At 42.4% G+C, this 16,805-nt stretch overlaps 1 protein-coding gene across 11 annotated transcripts in view; it reads right to left on the reverse strand.

The window, feature by feature from the left end:
• Positions 1-61: 61 nt before the first annotated feature.
• rapgef2b (Rap guanine nucleotide exchange factor 2b) overlaps positions 62-16,805 on the reverse strand; it is a 118,396-nt gene continuing 101,652 nt past the window's right edge. For 5 of the 11 annotated variants that reach the window (XM_023279858.3, XM_055016413.1, XM_023279850.3 and 2 more), the window contains 13 exons: positions 16,762-16,776; positions 15,666-15,906; positions 14,906-15,289; positions 14,589-14,800; positions 13,857-13,980; positions 13,377-13,400; positions 12,019-12,242; positions 11,333-11,500; positions 10,702-10,851; positions 8,725-8,926; positions 8,091-8,620; positions 6,732-7,147; positions 62-2,865 (listed from right to left, as the gene is read on the reverse strand). In XM_023279858.3, coding sequence (XP_023135626.1) covers positions 6,780-7,147; positions 8,091-8,620; positions 8,725-8,926; positions 10,702-10,851; positions 11,333-11,500; positions 12,019-12,242; positions 13,377-13,400; positions 13,857-13,980; positions 14,589-14,800; positions 14,906-15,289; positions 15,666-15,906; positions 16,762-16,776 — 2,642 coding nt within the window. In that variant the 3' untranslated portion in view covers positions 62-2,865; positions 6,732-6,779. The remainder of the gene's footprint in view (positions 2,866-6,731; positions 7,148-8,090; positions 8,621-8,724; positions 8,927-10,701; positions 10,852-11,332; positions 11,501-12,018; positions 12,243-13,376; positions 13,401-13,856; positions 13,981-14,588; positions 14,801-14,905; positions 15,290-15,665; positions 15,907-16,761; positions 16,777-16,805) is intronic. The other 6 variants (XM_023279855.3, XM_023279851.3, XM_023279863.3 and 3 more) reach the window with 4 other exon arrangements.

The following is a 16,805-nucleotide window of genomic DNA, read 5'->3' on the forward strand; positions in this document are numbered from 1 at the left end:
AGAGCGGAGACCTGCGCTATTCTCTCGACTCGAGATAACAAGACAATAACAAACAAGTAAATAAAAGCAAGGGGAGACTTCAATATCTCTTTTTTATTAATTCTGACACACTGCGGTCAGATAGAAAAGTATGAGCGTTACACTTTTCAAGTTGCTTCCATGACTTGTGCAAACACTAGACGGTATCAGGGGGAAAACCTCGGAAAGAAAAATGACCTTGGAAGAAAAACAAAACAAAAAAAGGACATCAAAATGCAGAAGAAATGAATAAGTGCATTTAAACCTAGGTGTTGATTCTTTATGCAGTATTTATTGATTCCCAGCTTCATATAAACTGGATGTTGAGGCATAAACATAGTACATTTGAACAAAAATATAACCAATATTTACAATTATTGTATTAAAAATACAAAAACAACTGATACATACTCCACCAATTGTCTTTTTAAAAGACATACAGGTCAAAGTAGTACAAGAAAGAATGAAGAAAAGAAGGTCATCACCAGCTAAATGTACATTTCTCACTGACATCACACATCAAACGGAGTAGCAGTTCTACCCACTACACTTATCTTTACGCTTGTACATTTTTGTGCAACTTTTTGTTTTTCGAAATAGGACTCGGCCCGCTAATATGCACACTATCTTCAGAGTTGAATGAAAGTGAATGATGCATGTCACCACTGTATTACAAACAAATTATTAACAATCTATCTGCAGCCATTACAAAAAAATTACAATAACAAAAAGAAACCTTTGAAATTATTAGTGTGTAGTCACAGAACACAGTGGAAAACACTGCACTCATTCATCTGTTTCCTCAGTCTGTAGTTTCCAAGACTGATCAATGTGATCAGTGCGACTCAGTGATGGAAGAAAACAAAAAAAAGTTACATTTTTGACAATTGGATTTATAATTGTTCTGATTGGCAGCCTTGAAAAAAAAACCTTCATGTCAACTTCCCCACCGGAGTTTAAGAAAAAAAAAAATCTTCAGTCACTTCCATTGATGGCGGGATATGGTGGAAAACTGGATGCAGGCGTTAGCGATATAAATACAGCATCCACCCAGCTGATGTCTGTAACAGGCGAGGAGAGTTTGAGGATGAATCTAGTAGCATGACAGCAGAGGGAAGGATGCACCACCCTGTGTGCAGCAGACAAAAAGATCTACTGCACTGTAATAGAGAAGAACGGTCGCAGTCCAAGTCTGATGATACCGTCTGAAGCCACAAACCAACCCGAAAGAAAATGCTCCACTTCATCTTGTACCGAGTCTTAACATATTAAAAAAGTCAGGGAAAGTATCTTGAATAAGGCATTTCACTCCACCAGGTGATTCTCATTGGGAACAACGATGCAAAGAAACGTATGCAAACATGGCATCATAAGGCGCTTTGGACATTCACAAGATGTGGCGTGTGTCGGGGTTGGAAAAAAGCCGAATCTCAATTAGTGGATACTTTCATTTTTCACAGGGAAACGTGTATTCTAAGACTCTGTACAAGATCATTTTTGCAAAGGTAAGATTGATAGAGGTACACTCAACACGAACACATTGGCAGCTTCTGAAACCCTGCTGGTCTGTGATTCCTTCAGGAACGAGAGGCAACTTGACTAATGTCGCTGGCTGCTCACGATTCAGAAATCTGTAGCTTCGGCTAGCTTATCTGTAGAGCCCAACATGACGGGGTCTCACGTGATTTCAGCGGGTGGCCGATCACCTCTGTGCTTTTTGATATCACCTGCAGGTCGGCGTCAAAACAGTAGAGTCTCAGCGTAACAGAAAGCGAGGAGATGATGAGAAGACTGAGATCTAAAGCAGACACGCTCTGAGGTGGGACAGGAAGATATGGTTCACTCATACCCTGCTATCCAGGCCAAATGTCTGGGAACATCTAGGATTGTGCTGAAAGTGCTAGTTTTAGAATTAAACTGTGTTCTTTTTTTCTGTCTATGCACTGGTACATGAAATGTATTTTGTGTGTGTGTGTGTGTGTGTAGGCATGTCAGTACACTGCATGTTGGTGTCTCCTGACCGAGCCCTCCTCCAAACCAACAAGTGAACTTGATAATACTGGATTCAGAAGTTCGAACACTCCACAACAGATGGGTTGCTTCAGTCCAGGGAGAGAAACGATGTTCCGACTCGGTTGCTCTTTTTCAGGCCCCCAGAGTGCAATCAGTCAAAGAAAACAAAAAAAATGCCAAAACAAGGAAAAGAAATCTAGCGGGAAGTTGAAAATGAAAGAGTCAAGTCAAACTGGTATTTCTCTCCGTCTTCAACAACAGTCCGTTTCCTTGTTTTTTTAATTTGTTCTGTTTTCTTAGAAAGTAGAAAATGAGAAAGTGCAGATGAAGCTCAACACGTCATGATGCCGTTGTGTTAACAGGTGGGGGGGTTTGTCACTGGATTTAGGGGGTAGGGGGGCAGTCTCCAGGAGCCGGTCCCGTTTCTAACAGCGACATCAGTGTGGTTTAGTGTGGATGCTGCCGGGTCGACCCTCCCGGCCCCAGTTAGGTTTCTGTAGTCCTTTTTTTTTTGTTGTTGTTGCTGTTTTTTTTTCCAAAGTGCCAGGCATTTTGTCATCGTCTTTGACCTTCTCGCCGTCTCTTCTTCACAGTATTTTTTGCATGCAGGGTCATTCAACCCCCCATGATGCTTTAAGGCAGGGGAGGGAGATGAGCAGAGGAATCCACTGATTAGGAGGGAGAGCCGAGTGTAGGAGGCAGGCACGTACGTAACTGATGATGAGTCTATTGGTCTGTCTCTTTAATCCTGCCCACCCCGAACCAGGGGGACTTCAAGTTACTGCAAAAAGACGTCCGTTGTTGTCCCTCAGACCGCTGACACCTGTTCATCTTCTGTGGAGAGAAAGGAACACAGACGGTCAGAGGTTACAATGAACGTTTAAGCAGCGTTTTATTCTAAACTGCTAACAAGGTTCCAGACTTCATGCTGCAGCAATGTGTGATCAGAAAGAAAACCTGCCTTCCTTGAGGTCATAGAGACAAACTGTGAATTACCTTAATGCTGGATGCTTTGCCAAAGCATCCCATCACTTTTCTGATTGATTTCCTGCCTTCCAATCAACTTAGCTGGGAGCAATTTAAAACTTGACAGTGACGGATGACATTTTGTCATTTTCAGTCTTCTTCAAGGGAGGCTACTGATGCATGCCAATCCTTTGTGAACAGGAGCTGATTTAAACTCTGCTGGAAATGCCACCACCACCCCCTGATACGTGACCAACGGAGCGTCTTATGCAGCTTCATTTGCAGGAGTAGTTTTGAGGTTATTTGCTGGCATTTTGACGCGATACAAACATTTGCGTTGGGTGGCAGATGCTTTCTGGCTGTTTAACCCTCCTGTTGCCCTCATTTACAGGCACCAAAAAATATTGCTTCCTTGTCTGAAAAAAATCCCAAAAAATCAGCAAAAAGGTTCCCAAATTTCTGAAAATTTGCAAAACCTTCACGAAGAAAATTCCAATAATTCCTTAAAAGTTTCCTTTAAAAGCATTATTTAAAAAAAAAAAAAAATCCCCAAATTTGGCAAGAAAATTCTTGTAAATATTTTCATAAAATGAGTAAAAATCTTCCAAAAAAATCCTAAAAATATCTTAAGTGATTCCATGTATATCAGTAAAACTTCTAATATTTTCTTTAAGAACATTCACAAAAAGTTTTTTTGTGAATGTTCTTAAGAAACATTTTTTAACATTTCTTTTTTTCCCACCAAAAATGTTCCAAAAAAATGTTGAAAATGTGGTATCAGAAGTTTCCCTGTGAAAATACATATTTTTCCCACATTTTCAAACTTTAAAACGGGTCAATTTTGACCCGCAGGACGACACGAGGGTTAATGACTGTCCTGCTCCAGGTCACATTCTAGCCAAGTCTGGTGGATTAACAGTGAGGAAACTTTCACTTCTTCTTTCCTCCATCCCTTCATCTCTAGTCTCTTTTACCTACTCGGTTACAAATAAGAACAACTAGTTTTTATGCTCATGTTAGGAATGAAATAGTAAGTTACTAAAAATCCTGCACACCTATCATATTGATTTCTTAAATCTTTCAGTACAAGGACTTTTCTCAAAACATATCAAACATTAAGACACATAGTGGATAAATACAGCCCAGAATATCGCTCTGAAGTTCATGTTATACCACAGCATAAACAATATATACATATTACAAGATCAAATCTACAACACAGATTCCTCATGGAGTCCCAAAAACTGCTTTATTTTCAGATTTTGTGTGGGACTGTAGATTTGGGCTACGTTTTCTAAAATGTATAGAAACTGCTGACTTGTGAAGAGGACTGAAAATGTTTTGGGGGAATCTGTGGTCTATCATGAAACTACAAGTGGAACTGTGTTCTGCGTTTAAGCAGCACTATGTCACTTTATGACTGACGTGTCTTGAGAAAAGTCCTTGGCATCGAAACTTGTCAATAAATCAAAGCAGAGAGCAGAAATTGACTTTTTTCCTTCAATAAATTGGATGTCTGGGGATTCCCTGCACCACAAAGGAGACCAAGCAAGCGGTTTATGTGTCGCCGTCGAGCTATATTTTTCTATGTAAGAAGTAGCTTAACTAAGTCCACGTTTGCTCTGTTTCTGTTTCACTGTGATTATTTACTTATTTCAATCAAGTGTGAAGTCTGCAATTTGTTTTTCCATGTAGCGCTGAAATGATTCCTTGAGGTATTCGAGTAATTCGATGACTGAAATTCCTCGAGGCAAAATTCTCTGAACCGAGGCTTGGTTTAATCCACTACATACTAGACCCCAGGTCACAAACTGGTGGACCGCAATTTGATGGGACGCTTCTATTTTAACCAGCGCAGCTTTCCTAGTGTTTACAGCATTTAGCAGATCAGAGGCTGAACTACGAAGACAGTTTGACATAGGAAGACTTTCTTTGTGTGAGTCGACAAAAACTAAAACCTCAGTCAGAGTTAACAGCTATGAAGGTGGTTTTCAACTTTCTTTGTTAACTCGGACTTTCTGCTTCAAACTCATCACGCATACAGCAGCGTTTAATGATCGTTTGACTGGTTTTCTGCACAAAATGAACCAATCGCCAACAGGTTGTTTTAATGGAGAACAATGAGGAAAATAAAATTTATGACGGTAAAAAGCTGCGTCTGGAAACTATCTAAGACAGGAATGCTGGTAGAAAACTGTTCAATGTGTATAATCTATTTATTTTACAGATCAATGCAGCTGATTATTTCTAACAGACAGCTGCACAATAAAGCTGTTAAACTTCATATATTCAAACATGACATTGTATTGAAGTGCATGTAGGTCTGACACTGTCTCATAATGAAGGAAACCACTTTAATCTGTGGCCAAATCAAAGTGAAACTAAAGTTACTGATTGAATATTTTGTGTAATAAATACTAATAAAGTGATCAGCTTTCTTATTTGTGTTCTATCAGCTGCAGTAGCAGCAGTTTAAACGCACCAAACATAAAAACATATTTATGTAACTTCTACATCACCAACTAAATACATGTAGGTTCACATGGTTTTGAGTATTAGTTGAATACCCCTGTACTATATATGTACAATACTAGTGTACTTTACTATATATGTACAATACTAGTGTACTTTACTATATATGTACAATACTAGTGTACTTTACTATATATGTACAATACTAGTGTACTTTACTATATATGTACAATACTAGTGTACTTTACTATATATGTACAATACTAGTGTACTTTACTATATATGTACAATACTAGTGTACTTTACTATATATGTACAATATGCCGCAGAGGTCCGCCTGTGTTCCACCAGGACGGTTGTTTCTGTTGCACAGCACGCTCACTTCCGCTTTTGATGCTGTAACGCCAAGCGCAGAATCTGATTACTTGACTACTCGCCAGAACAATCGATAGAATATTTGATTACTAAAATAACTGATAGCTGCAGCCCTATTTCCATGACATGAATAAAGAACAATGGCAGCCTGGCAGGCAGAAAAATGCTCTCAAGACTTGTGCTTGTAAAAACAGCTGGAGATATTTTTTACTGAGCCGTGTGCTCGTTCTGCACAGACATACATAACATCTGTCACGGGGCAGCGGATAAAAATTGCAGTTTGGTTAGCTCTGGAACAGTAGCTGTCAATAATGTGGAAACAAACAGCTGTCTGCTAGATAGGAGAACATTTTCAAACAGGAATTTACAAGCTCATGTATCACCGTGATCAGACTGTGGCACAACCTCACTTACTGCATAATATTCACACATCGATTCACATTTCAGGCTTTCTGTTCGGTGCTAAATGGCTAAAACGACACAAAATTCATCCAGAGTGAGTGCAGGCGAGTGGAGTGCGTGCTGGTGCAGGAGAATGGAGGTGCATGTTTTCAGGCATTGATTGCATGGGTGAGAGGATCCTAACGACACCGTGTCTGCTGATGGATGCTGTCGGACACCGTGCGTGAGAGAGTGAGAGAGAAGAGCAGAATGTGTGGTGGCAGAGAAGTAGTGAGCTTCTAATCCAACTGGTATGACTCATGCATGATGACACATTGTGGGTTAAAGGTGAGGGTCCCGCTCCAAATAAACAATTCCCAGATCATACATAATTTCAGCTGACATTTGTAATTTGGAGCGGGACCGGTCCTACTAGTGCTGTGTGTTCCCGTTCACATGCAGGTTCACTGGAGTGGAGGGGGGCGACCTGATAAATGAGTTTTTACCTGCCTTGGGGAGAGGGGCCCTGCCTGTTTACCCCCGTACACACACTCTCATGGTCTGGGAGTCTCAGGTGTATGCTGAGCCACTGGCTTCCTCAGAGCGACTAGTTTGGAAGACAAGGACTCACCCTCCTCTTCCTCCTCAGGCTCTTGCTCCTCGGTTGGAGAGCGAGTGCGGTGGAGGCCGCCCGCCCGCTGTTTGGCCCCCTGGTGGGCCTGATGGGAGTCGGGCGACTGAGTGACCATGCGAGAGCGCTGCAGAGCCGTGGTGTAGTCCGGTGGCCGGCGACCTGAGTGGGTTGCCGTGGACGTGGGAACAGACGAGGCTGGGTGCTGTCCTTCAGCAAGGTCAGAGATGGTCAGGGCAGTGTAGCCCGGGGGAGTCGGGGGAGGCTCGCGGTAACGGCCCTCTTTACGAGCTGAAGGGGCACAAAAGAAGACACTTATTGACGGCTGGAGATAAATCTCTTGGAGAATTTTGATATTCATAGTGGAGGGACGACAGGAAATGAAAATTAACATAGAAAGTAGAACAACAAACAACAAAGATTTCCAGCTTAAACTCCATGTATAATGTTGTCATTACATTGTCAATTTCTTAAACCTACACTGCTTGATAAACATATCTTGTTTGAAGCACAAATTTCTGCATTTTTAAAAGAACTGAGATTTTTGTAAATATGCAAGAGTTATAGGAGAAGAGCAATGCTACCCTCATATCTGCCCACAGTTGTAATCAGCATAAAGACTGGCCTTTAGCATGAAGGCTGCTCTGATGCTTACTAATTAACACGTGTCTGTTTAGTCAGCACAATGTGTGTAAAAATGTGTTGACATTTCACAAAGTCACAATAAATAGCCCAGCACATCACCCACTAGAAACAAAACCAGTCATTCTTATCCTTCAGTTTTTGCAGTTTTTTTTCTGCTGGTGTCTGTATTTCTAAGCAGGTATAATAACATCCATCCATGATTTATACACTGCTTATCCTCGTTGACAGGCTCCATCCCCTCTTATCATGGGGAGGACTGGAGTCTATCCCAGTCAACTCAGGGCAAAAGCAGTGCTACATATAGAGACAAACAATCACATCTACGGACAATTTAGAATCACCAATTAACCTCAGCATGTTTTTGGACTGGGGGATAAAGCCGAAGAAAACCCACGCATGTACAGGGAGAACATACAAACTCCACACAGAAAGATCCCAGGCCGGGACGAGAGCTGGGGATCTTCTAGCTGTGAGGCGACAATGCTAACCACAGAGCCACTGTGCAGCACACGGTATAATAACAGTACACACATATTCTGTCAAAACAAACATTAATAAATGAACAGGACTGTGAACAGAGTTCACTCACAAATGAGGCCTTTACCCCCAGCAGTGATGGGTGATGGAGACGGTCGGCCGAGCTGCTTTGCCTCCTCTGATCCGGTGGATGTGATGCTACTTGTTTCTGGGTCGGCGTTGACGTCCTTTCCGCCTCTCCTCTTAATGGTGCCGGTGTCTCCCTCAGAGTCCTCCCCCCAGTACGCTGCTGAGGATGAGGAGGAGCTGGCAGACGCCCAGCTCCCCCTGGCCTGTGCTGCCCACAGCGCAGCAGGACCCCCTAATAAGACCTCTGGTCCTCCTGGAGGGAGCCCTCCAATCCCGCCTCCACCGCCGCCTCCCCCGAAGGCCAGAGTCTCCCAGCTCCGTCCCTGCTGCATGGTCTGGATGTTGTCGTGAGAACCGGAGGAGCAGGAAGTCCAGGAGCCGCGGCCGCTGTCTGCAGCATCGAGGGAAACGCGATCGCCCTGATCCTGAGTCAGTTCCTCTGAACTGGGTGAAGAGAGTACTGTGGGGCAGCCAGCGTAAATACCCCGACAGTCCTGCATTGATGAATATGACCTAGGATGTGATTTAAAAAAAGGGAGAAAAAACAAGAAAGTGACGTCACCTCTTCTGAGGAAAAAAAAAAACAGAGTTTCTAATAGAGCTTTCAGTGCTCCTACCCCAGGCTGTACTGGTCGGGGTCGGTGGTGGCTCTTCGTTCGAGCCGTGGTCCCCCAGTGTGAGCTTCTCCGACACCTCCTGAGTGACGGAGCCTCCTCTCCTCCTGGGCCATGTCGAAGGAGGAGTTACTGACCAGACTAGAGCGAGAGGAGATCTCACTGTGACCAGAGTCTGAGTAGGCGTCTCCCATCCTGTTGTAACCTGATGGAGAGAGGAGAGGGAGAAAAATTATTGTTGGGACTGTGAGTGTAGTTAGTTTAACTTAGCATGTTAATCTCAGTCCTAAATGTGTTTTTGTACTATTATTGTACTTTAGCTTAATTTTAGCTGCCTGATTCTTCGGTGTGATGTCATCTTTAATTCTTTCATTTTTTAATTTCTAACTTTAAACTGCCTAGTTCCTTTCTTTGAGGTGCATCTTAATCTAGTTAATTCTTCACTTATTTGACTGTTCTGCCTTTGTCTCCTTATGTCTTGCTTGATTGTCTCTGTTTGCATGTTTTGATTGTCAAAGCACTTTGTAAACACTGTTCTAAAGGGTGCTATATAAATAAAGTTATTATATTATTATTTTTGCAAGATGTAAACTTGGCTGACTAGATTTAAAATCATTCCAGTTATCTCAGAGAATAAACAATCCTACATTAAAGTGTGTCCCATGGATGATAAAGCCTTTACACAGTTCCCTACATGCTGAGTGTCCTAAGCTACAACAGAAAAATTACTTTGTGCCGGTAAACATTTTTTGAAGTTGTGTTCTAGTTCTACTTCACATATCTCAACTCTGTCAGCTCTAAACAAGGCATCACACCATTGTAGAGTGCCGTCTCCACGTTAGCTGACCAGCTCTCTAGGGATGGATGCATTGGATTGTTACGGAAACAGCAGTTTACCAAGACATTCTGGGTTAAATCACAATGCTGAAGTGTGTGGAAAAGTTTTGATAGCATGAAGGAATTGGGAATAGTGCAGTAAAGTCTGTGAAACTATGGATAAATCACCAGTGCTGACTGCTTACACGTGTAAGGACATATTTTCTAGTTACAGGCAACAGTCATTAAGGCTTTTACCACTGCTGAGCTATAGAGTTTTCCTAGTGTAGTGGTCATACTTTGCACCTACTGTCAGCATAAATAAATCCAATAACCTCCTCAGAAAATTGAAATTAAACTTGAAGAGAAGCCTTTACGACAGATATGTGGAGAGAGCAGAAGTCAGGGGAGGTGGGTTTTAGTGCCAACTGCTGTAAATGTCAGAAATAGAATCCACTGGGTGATATAACAGTAAAAAGGATGAAGCATCAACCCACAGGGCCCTTTAGGTGTGCAGCTTCCAAACAAAAAGTGCTGCTGAATTTTTGTTCAACGTTCAGAACTGCAGAAAAACTCATGAGGTCTTGCTGTGAAGTCAGAATATTTACAACCTAAAGACTCTAAAATAGTCCTGTGAGCTACAGGAAAACGATCCCCTCCAACAGCATCTACAACCAGAGCCAGACTTGTACATAAATTCTATACATTTAGGCAGGAATTCATGTGTAAACACTCCAGACTAGCTACCACCAGACCTGTACTAGTTCAGTCCTGTAAGCAAACTCTTCACACTCGAGGCAGGTGTGGAATTTGGTGGCCTCAGCATGACTTGCCTTTTCTGTGACAGGAATTTGTTGACTCATGGTAGTTCATAAAATTTATAGTAAGCTTCTTGTAAATACATTTTTAACTTCATCCTGCTGCATTCTTTAGTCTGCCAATGTTTCCTAGGTAACAAAATTAACAAAAACCGACTTCAGTTTGGAATAAGGTTGAAACGAAAGTTTAATTTTCGAGGGAAAATACTGGCATCTTAACACACAACATATTAAAATGAAAGCTGCAGTGCATGTGGCTGCCAGCAGGTGGCATTTGTGGCCAGTCATGACAGAGAAGCAGCCTGGAGTGTTGAAGAGAGGGAGGGGGGGAAGATTATTGGCTTACCCTTCTTGGGCGAGCTCTGGGGGGAGGTGGGAGGGGAGGAGAGCTGGGAGGAGGCGTTGGACACGGTGTCCTCTGGCTGCCTCCGGTGCCGTTCGCTCGCCTCTTCTGACAAAGACAGGATCTTCTTCAGGGACTGAGGGGAACTGGTGCCTGTGGACATTTGCAAGAAGATGAGCAGAATTAACATGAGGAAAGCTGCCATTCCCCCCAGGGTGTTGGGATGCTAAACTGCATTGTCTGGGTTTTTTTTTTTTTTAATTTGCTTGTTGCCAGACGGCCTGCAGGTGGCAGCACTGTCACAAAAAAGTAGCTCTGCTATTGTCTGCAAATAACAGGATGAGGAAGGGAAAATAAGGCAATGGTGGCATGCAGGAAGACGAGGGAACAGGAGATTTATACAAGCTCCTCTTTTAGCAAACCTTAACAGCATTATTAAGAGAAGAATAATATTTATATGTATGTGTAGGGACAATTAGAACCACTATTTTTAGGATATGGGCAGCGTTAAATCACTGGTTAAATACAAAAATCTCACAGTGAGACAAAAAGAAAATCCCTTTCTGAAATGCAAAAAACCTGATATGTATTAAAAATTATTAGGTTTACCTAAAAGTACACTGCGTACTCTTACCAAAAGGTGGCAGATCCTTGACTGGCACTTTCTTTCGGGATGGGTAGAGGGCCACGGCGGGGACCTGGAGGGCCTGGTTTCCTTTGGCCAACTGGCCCCTTTGTTGACTGGCAGCTCTGGGTACAACCGGAGAAGTGTCTGGTCGTTTGCCACTAGCATTCTTGGGTACTGAGTAATGTGGGGGGAAAAAAGTGCATTTTTAATAATAAGTCACATTTTAGGCTTTAATGAGAAAGACTTGAGGACTTGTGAGAAGGCAGGAATTTACTGTGGAGTTCAAGAAAACAATTATCCGGGCTGCTGTAGTGATCACAACTATAAGCCTGTTCGCTATACAGGCTCCTTCGACCCCCACTCCCCAGTGCTGTAACAGCCAATGAGGTTTGGCATTAACAATGGGAAACGGGCCTGACAGCTCAGTCATTTTTGTTCCCTGCCAGTGAGTCCTTAAGCATCTGCCTCTGGGCTGTGAATCCTGGGAATGTGTGCGTGTCTCTGGAGGAATATGCTCATAAACAACATAAAGACCTCAGTGCCTAATTTTCCAAATGATTCGCAAAAGGACGCCTCTGCAGCGGGATACATGACATAATGGGTTCATCTTCTGCATCAAATTCTTATTTCCTATTAAAATTAATACATAAATGAGTATATCTTCTTGATGCATATGGCTGTTAGAAACTCACATGTGCTGATGGAGGGTTCGCACTGCAGCGAGAACGTCTGCAGACTCTCCTCATTCGTCTCCAGGCTGAGGTTGGACAGGTACTGTTTGACCTTCCTGGCCATCTGGGCGTCCTCGTAAAGCTTTTTGGCGTTCAGGAAGGAGCTGCGTCGCACCCGCTTCTTGTGCCCACCTGTCTGGGTGACGTCAAGCACCGCCGCGTTGGCACTACCCTGACTTAGAGACCTGGGTGCACACGCATGCACATGAACAGAGGAAGAGGAAAAACAAAGACAGACGCACACAAGTAGAAGAGGGTAGAGGAAGACTCATTAATGTGTTGCTTCAATACAATGTGTGTGTAAATGCACCAATATTTTAGTAAAACTGAGTATTTAAGACTAAGGGGCTATATATGGAGCATGGTACTCAAAGTCAGACATGCAGAGAGCAGCTTTAGATATTTCTCTCACTCCAAAACATTCCAGACATTCCAGACAGCAGAGGGGGGCTGAGGGACGGTGGCTGTAGTCGAACAACAGGGGAGTAGAAACAGGAACTAGTGTAGCACAGTCATAGTTTACATTTCTGTGGCTTGAGTCAGAGCTCGTAGTAGTAAAATCTTTTTTTCTTTGCTCATGGTCTCAGCCAACCTTGACAATCACCCTCAGTGTTACTCAGTGGGAAGTCACACTTGTTCTTGTCAGTGAAAAGAAAGATATCATATTCCACAAAAATATTTTCAAGTAATTACAGCTTCAGTATCTTGTAATTACAACTAAGCAGCCCATATTTTAGAGATTAGCATCTTATTACATGGATCTTGTAATTACAAGATGCTACGTCTTAATTGCAGGTACAGAAGTGAAAACGTTTCTTCTTCTGTTTGGAGTTACTGTCACGGGCTTCCGTGTGTTTTCCATTAAATGTTCGGTATGCGTAATGATAACCCATTTGACCACAAGAATGTAAAGCATGATACTTTATATCCAAAATCTCTGGTTGTTTGGACGTTTGATATGCATTTGAAACTCAAAGACAGGTACAACTCTGAAACTGAAACTGCATGCATTTTGTTGTCAAACATGTCACAAAAGGTCACATTTGCTAATGTAAGGCTGGATTCAGACATTAATTCTCTAAATCATATTACACGCACAACAATGTTTTCCTTTTAGTGCATTCTAGCCTCATGTTAGCACAGGTGACCTTTGTTTTATTGATTACCCTGAGGTTAGTGTCAGGCAGTGTTAGTGGGAGGATTCAACTCAAACCGGTTAATGGAAAAAAGGTTTCAGAAAGAAGAAAGAAGCACGCAAATTGGCAGAAAGAAAGGTCATGGTGCGGGGAGGGCAAAGGTTGTAGGGTCACCACACTTACCCTAAACTTCTCCATTTCTTCTTCCTAGAGGGTGTGTGCCAAGAACAGAGAAGCATGGGGGGACAAAGGGTGGATGAGTCGATCAAGAGAGAGAGAGAGAAGAGACAAAGCTTAGGACAGGAAAGAACACCAAGATCACCAAAGAGAAGCAATTTCACCAAAGACCCACGTGAAAGTCAGCAGAAAGGAAATCAAGTACTCCACTAAGAGGAGACATCATTAGACAAAGACACACTGTCACAGAAGCACTGAGCACATCTTATGCCAACAATGTGTATAGGCAAACAGTTGCTAGAGCAAACAGTTGCCAAAGGGAGCAGCTGCTTGAAAAAAAGCGTGATGCGGAAATGTTACTGAATCTACGTGAACCTGCTAACCCCACAGAGCTGGTTAGTCAGTGGAGTGCTGACTGGTCCTACAAGGAGGGTGAAGGATCGTTATTAATGTGAAATGTGCATTTGTTCCCGAAGGCATCCTAACCTGGTTCGGAACATGAGCGCCGGGTCCATGTTGACGGACGCCATGCGACCAACATGGCGAATTTCTTTGGCAATCATCCTCAGCTTCTCAAAGTTCACCAGGCCGTCCACTTTGGAGTCATTGCCTGGAAAATACAAAGGAAAAAAAGATTATCACTAGCTCATCAGCTGCATACTGATTATCTCGACATGGTTTTCTACATACTGAAGAAAAATTGTGGCATGTAATTTGTAATTTCTAAGAAAACAACAACCTGACAGCGACAAAACTGTTACAGCTAAAGCGAACTGTTGAAATACGACACCCTAACTGTAGCTAAAACTACATTTTATATTGTTTTTTAAGTTTTTGTGACAAAAAAAAAAAACATTTTGATGGTTTGAAATATTACTATTTTGTTTGTACTGTCACATAAATATGCGAGTAGCTACACATGATCATATAAAAGGAAAGTAGGGCATCCTAAACCAAAATAGTCCTAGCTCAGTGGTGTAGCTGTAACTATACTTTCAGCCTCTAAAGAGTGAATTAAAAAAAAAAAAAAAAAAAAAAAATTATGTAGGGTGAATACCAATGTTTACGGAATTAAAATGAAGGATTTTTTTACAGCCATGTTGTATATACAGTGAAAAACATTGTCTGTGTCCAACCACCAACAAATTCATTTCAGTTGCTGAATACTTTCGTTAGGCTTACAAATTTCTACCATATAGTATCTGTCAAGACATCTACCTTCATGTAGGAAGGTGAGGTCCTTCTTGATGACAGGGAACAGGGGGATGATTGGTGGCTGGAGGTTCTGATTGTTGAGAACATTCCTGTACTTGGCCATATTTCTGGAGGGGTCGAAAAGGTCCTGCAGGTCCCCGAACAGCTTCTCGTACTTGCTCGGTAACTTCTCCCATGTTCCTCTCAGTCTGGAGACTGGAGCCAGGTTCAGACCACTGCACAGAGAACCACAGGTATTACAAAGTGCAAGTAAACTAAAGTACGACAGAGGTAAAGTATGGCAGTCAAATTCAACACACATTCATTGTTCCCCGTCTCACCTGATGATGGCGAACATGGAGTTGAAGTTCTTGCACTCCCGGCAGTGCAGGGCGATCTTGATGAAGTGCTTGACGGTCTTCATGCGTTTGAGCTGGTTGGGCTCCCGCGTCACCTCCGTGGCCACCCAGAAGGTCTCGTGGTTGATGGCCTCCTCAAAGCGCTTGAGGCTGGCGGAGCCGGCCTTGGATCGCAACTTGAACAGGTCGTCGATGTATTCGGTGGGCTCGATGGCACAGAAAAGTTCGAAAGCACGCATGGAGAGCTGCGTGGCCACCTCCACGGTGCTGAGCTGTAACAAAGAGATCTGGCCTTCTCGAAGGAGGTCCTGGGCGTCCTCGTCCGAACATAACGTCTCTGTCTCCATGTTGCTCTTTAGGTAGTATCTAAGGGTGGAGCAGGGTTTAAGTAATTAAATCAATCAGTGAAAATTAAGTATTTTGATTGCAGTTTCTCTATTGTAAGATTTAGTGATACTTTTTACATGATTTCGGATCAAATTACATCACATTTCTCAGTGCAGGTTTGAAAATTCGAAATTTTAAGCCATCAACGTATGACAATATGACTAACGTACCAACTGCAGTTAATAAATCCAACTTAATTTATTATTATTTGCTCTGTATTTAGCCAGGGTGGTCTCTTAAGTTTAGGATACGTTGTATGAAGCGCCTGGCTAAAATAGCAACAAAAATTATGCTAGAACATCAATATCCGTGTAAGGAAGAAGAAAAACAAAAGGAGACACAGAAATGTCATTACCTGCCGCTCAGCTGAATCCTGTCAGCAAGTTTAGAAAGCTGATCTGGTAACCGCCTCTGTTTGATGACGCCCTCTGGTGTGACGGACACCTCACACAGCGAATAAGCCTCTGGTGCAGCCGTCAGGGCAAACTCCCTGATAGCCTGGGCCACCACCTCCTTCGCCGTCGTGTCCTTCCCGATCATGATGTACCGAGACTGCTGGTCTGCCTTGAAGACTCGTAGCACCTGGTCCGACATATCTGTAGAGAGCAATAAGTGGTAATGTGGTTTCGCTTTTTATATTAAACGTACACTACAGTTCAAAAGTTTGAGGTCACCCAGGCAATTTCATGTTTTCCATGAAAACTCACACTTTTATTCATGTGCTAACATAACTGCACAAGCGTTTTCTAATCATCAATGAGCCTTTCAACACCATTAGCTAACACAATGTAGCATTAGAACACAGGAGTGATGGTTGCTGGAAATGTTCCTCTGTACCTCTATGGAGATATTCCATTAAAAATCAGCTGTTTCCAGCTAGAATAGTCATTTACCACATTAACAATGTCTAGACTGTATTTCTGATTAATTTAATGTTATCTTCACTGAAAATACTGCTTTTCTTTCAAAAATTAGGACATTTCTAAGTGACCCCAATGTTTTCAACAGTAGTGTATGTATTTTGAATCTCATAATCAAAGAAAAAACAAGAAACAGTGATTTTATATGCTGCTTTTCAACGTTGAGCAATAGCCATTCAACATTTCCCAGCACCCCTTCAAGTAGAAAAGACACCAGCATCTTTGCAACATCACCCTAAAGCCTCATTTCCCATCAATCATTAGTTTGATCAGAAACACATCCCAACAGATCACATAAATCTCAGTGAGAGCACACATGTGCCTACAGAAAATTAAAAGGTCAGCGGTCAGTGCAATGCTGTTAGCTTTACTTGATTAGCTTTCACAAGCGTGGATGCAGATTAATTGAGTTTATGTTACATCTGCCCCCTACAGCTGATGAATGTCTGTAAGTCTGATACAGGGGCTGACAGCTCTGACAAAGAAATGACTGTTCTTGGAGAAGCAGGATCACGAGGAGATGATACTCACTCAGTATGACCGGGACTGGAGGGACACAAACAACATATTTTGTA

This window comes from Amphiprion ocellaris, chromosome 13 (genome assembly GCF_022539595.1).
Source record: "Amphiprion ocellaris isolate individual 3 ecotype Okinawa chromosome 13, ASM2253959v1, whole genome shotgun sequence".
Taxonomy (NCBI): domain Eukaryota; kingdom Metazoa; phylum Chordata; class Actinopteri; family Pomacentridae; genus Amphiprion; species Amphiprion ocellaris.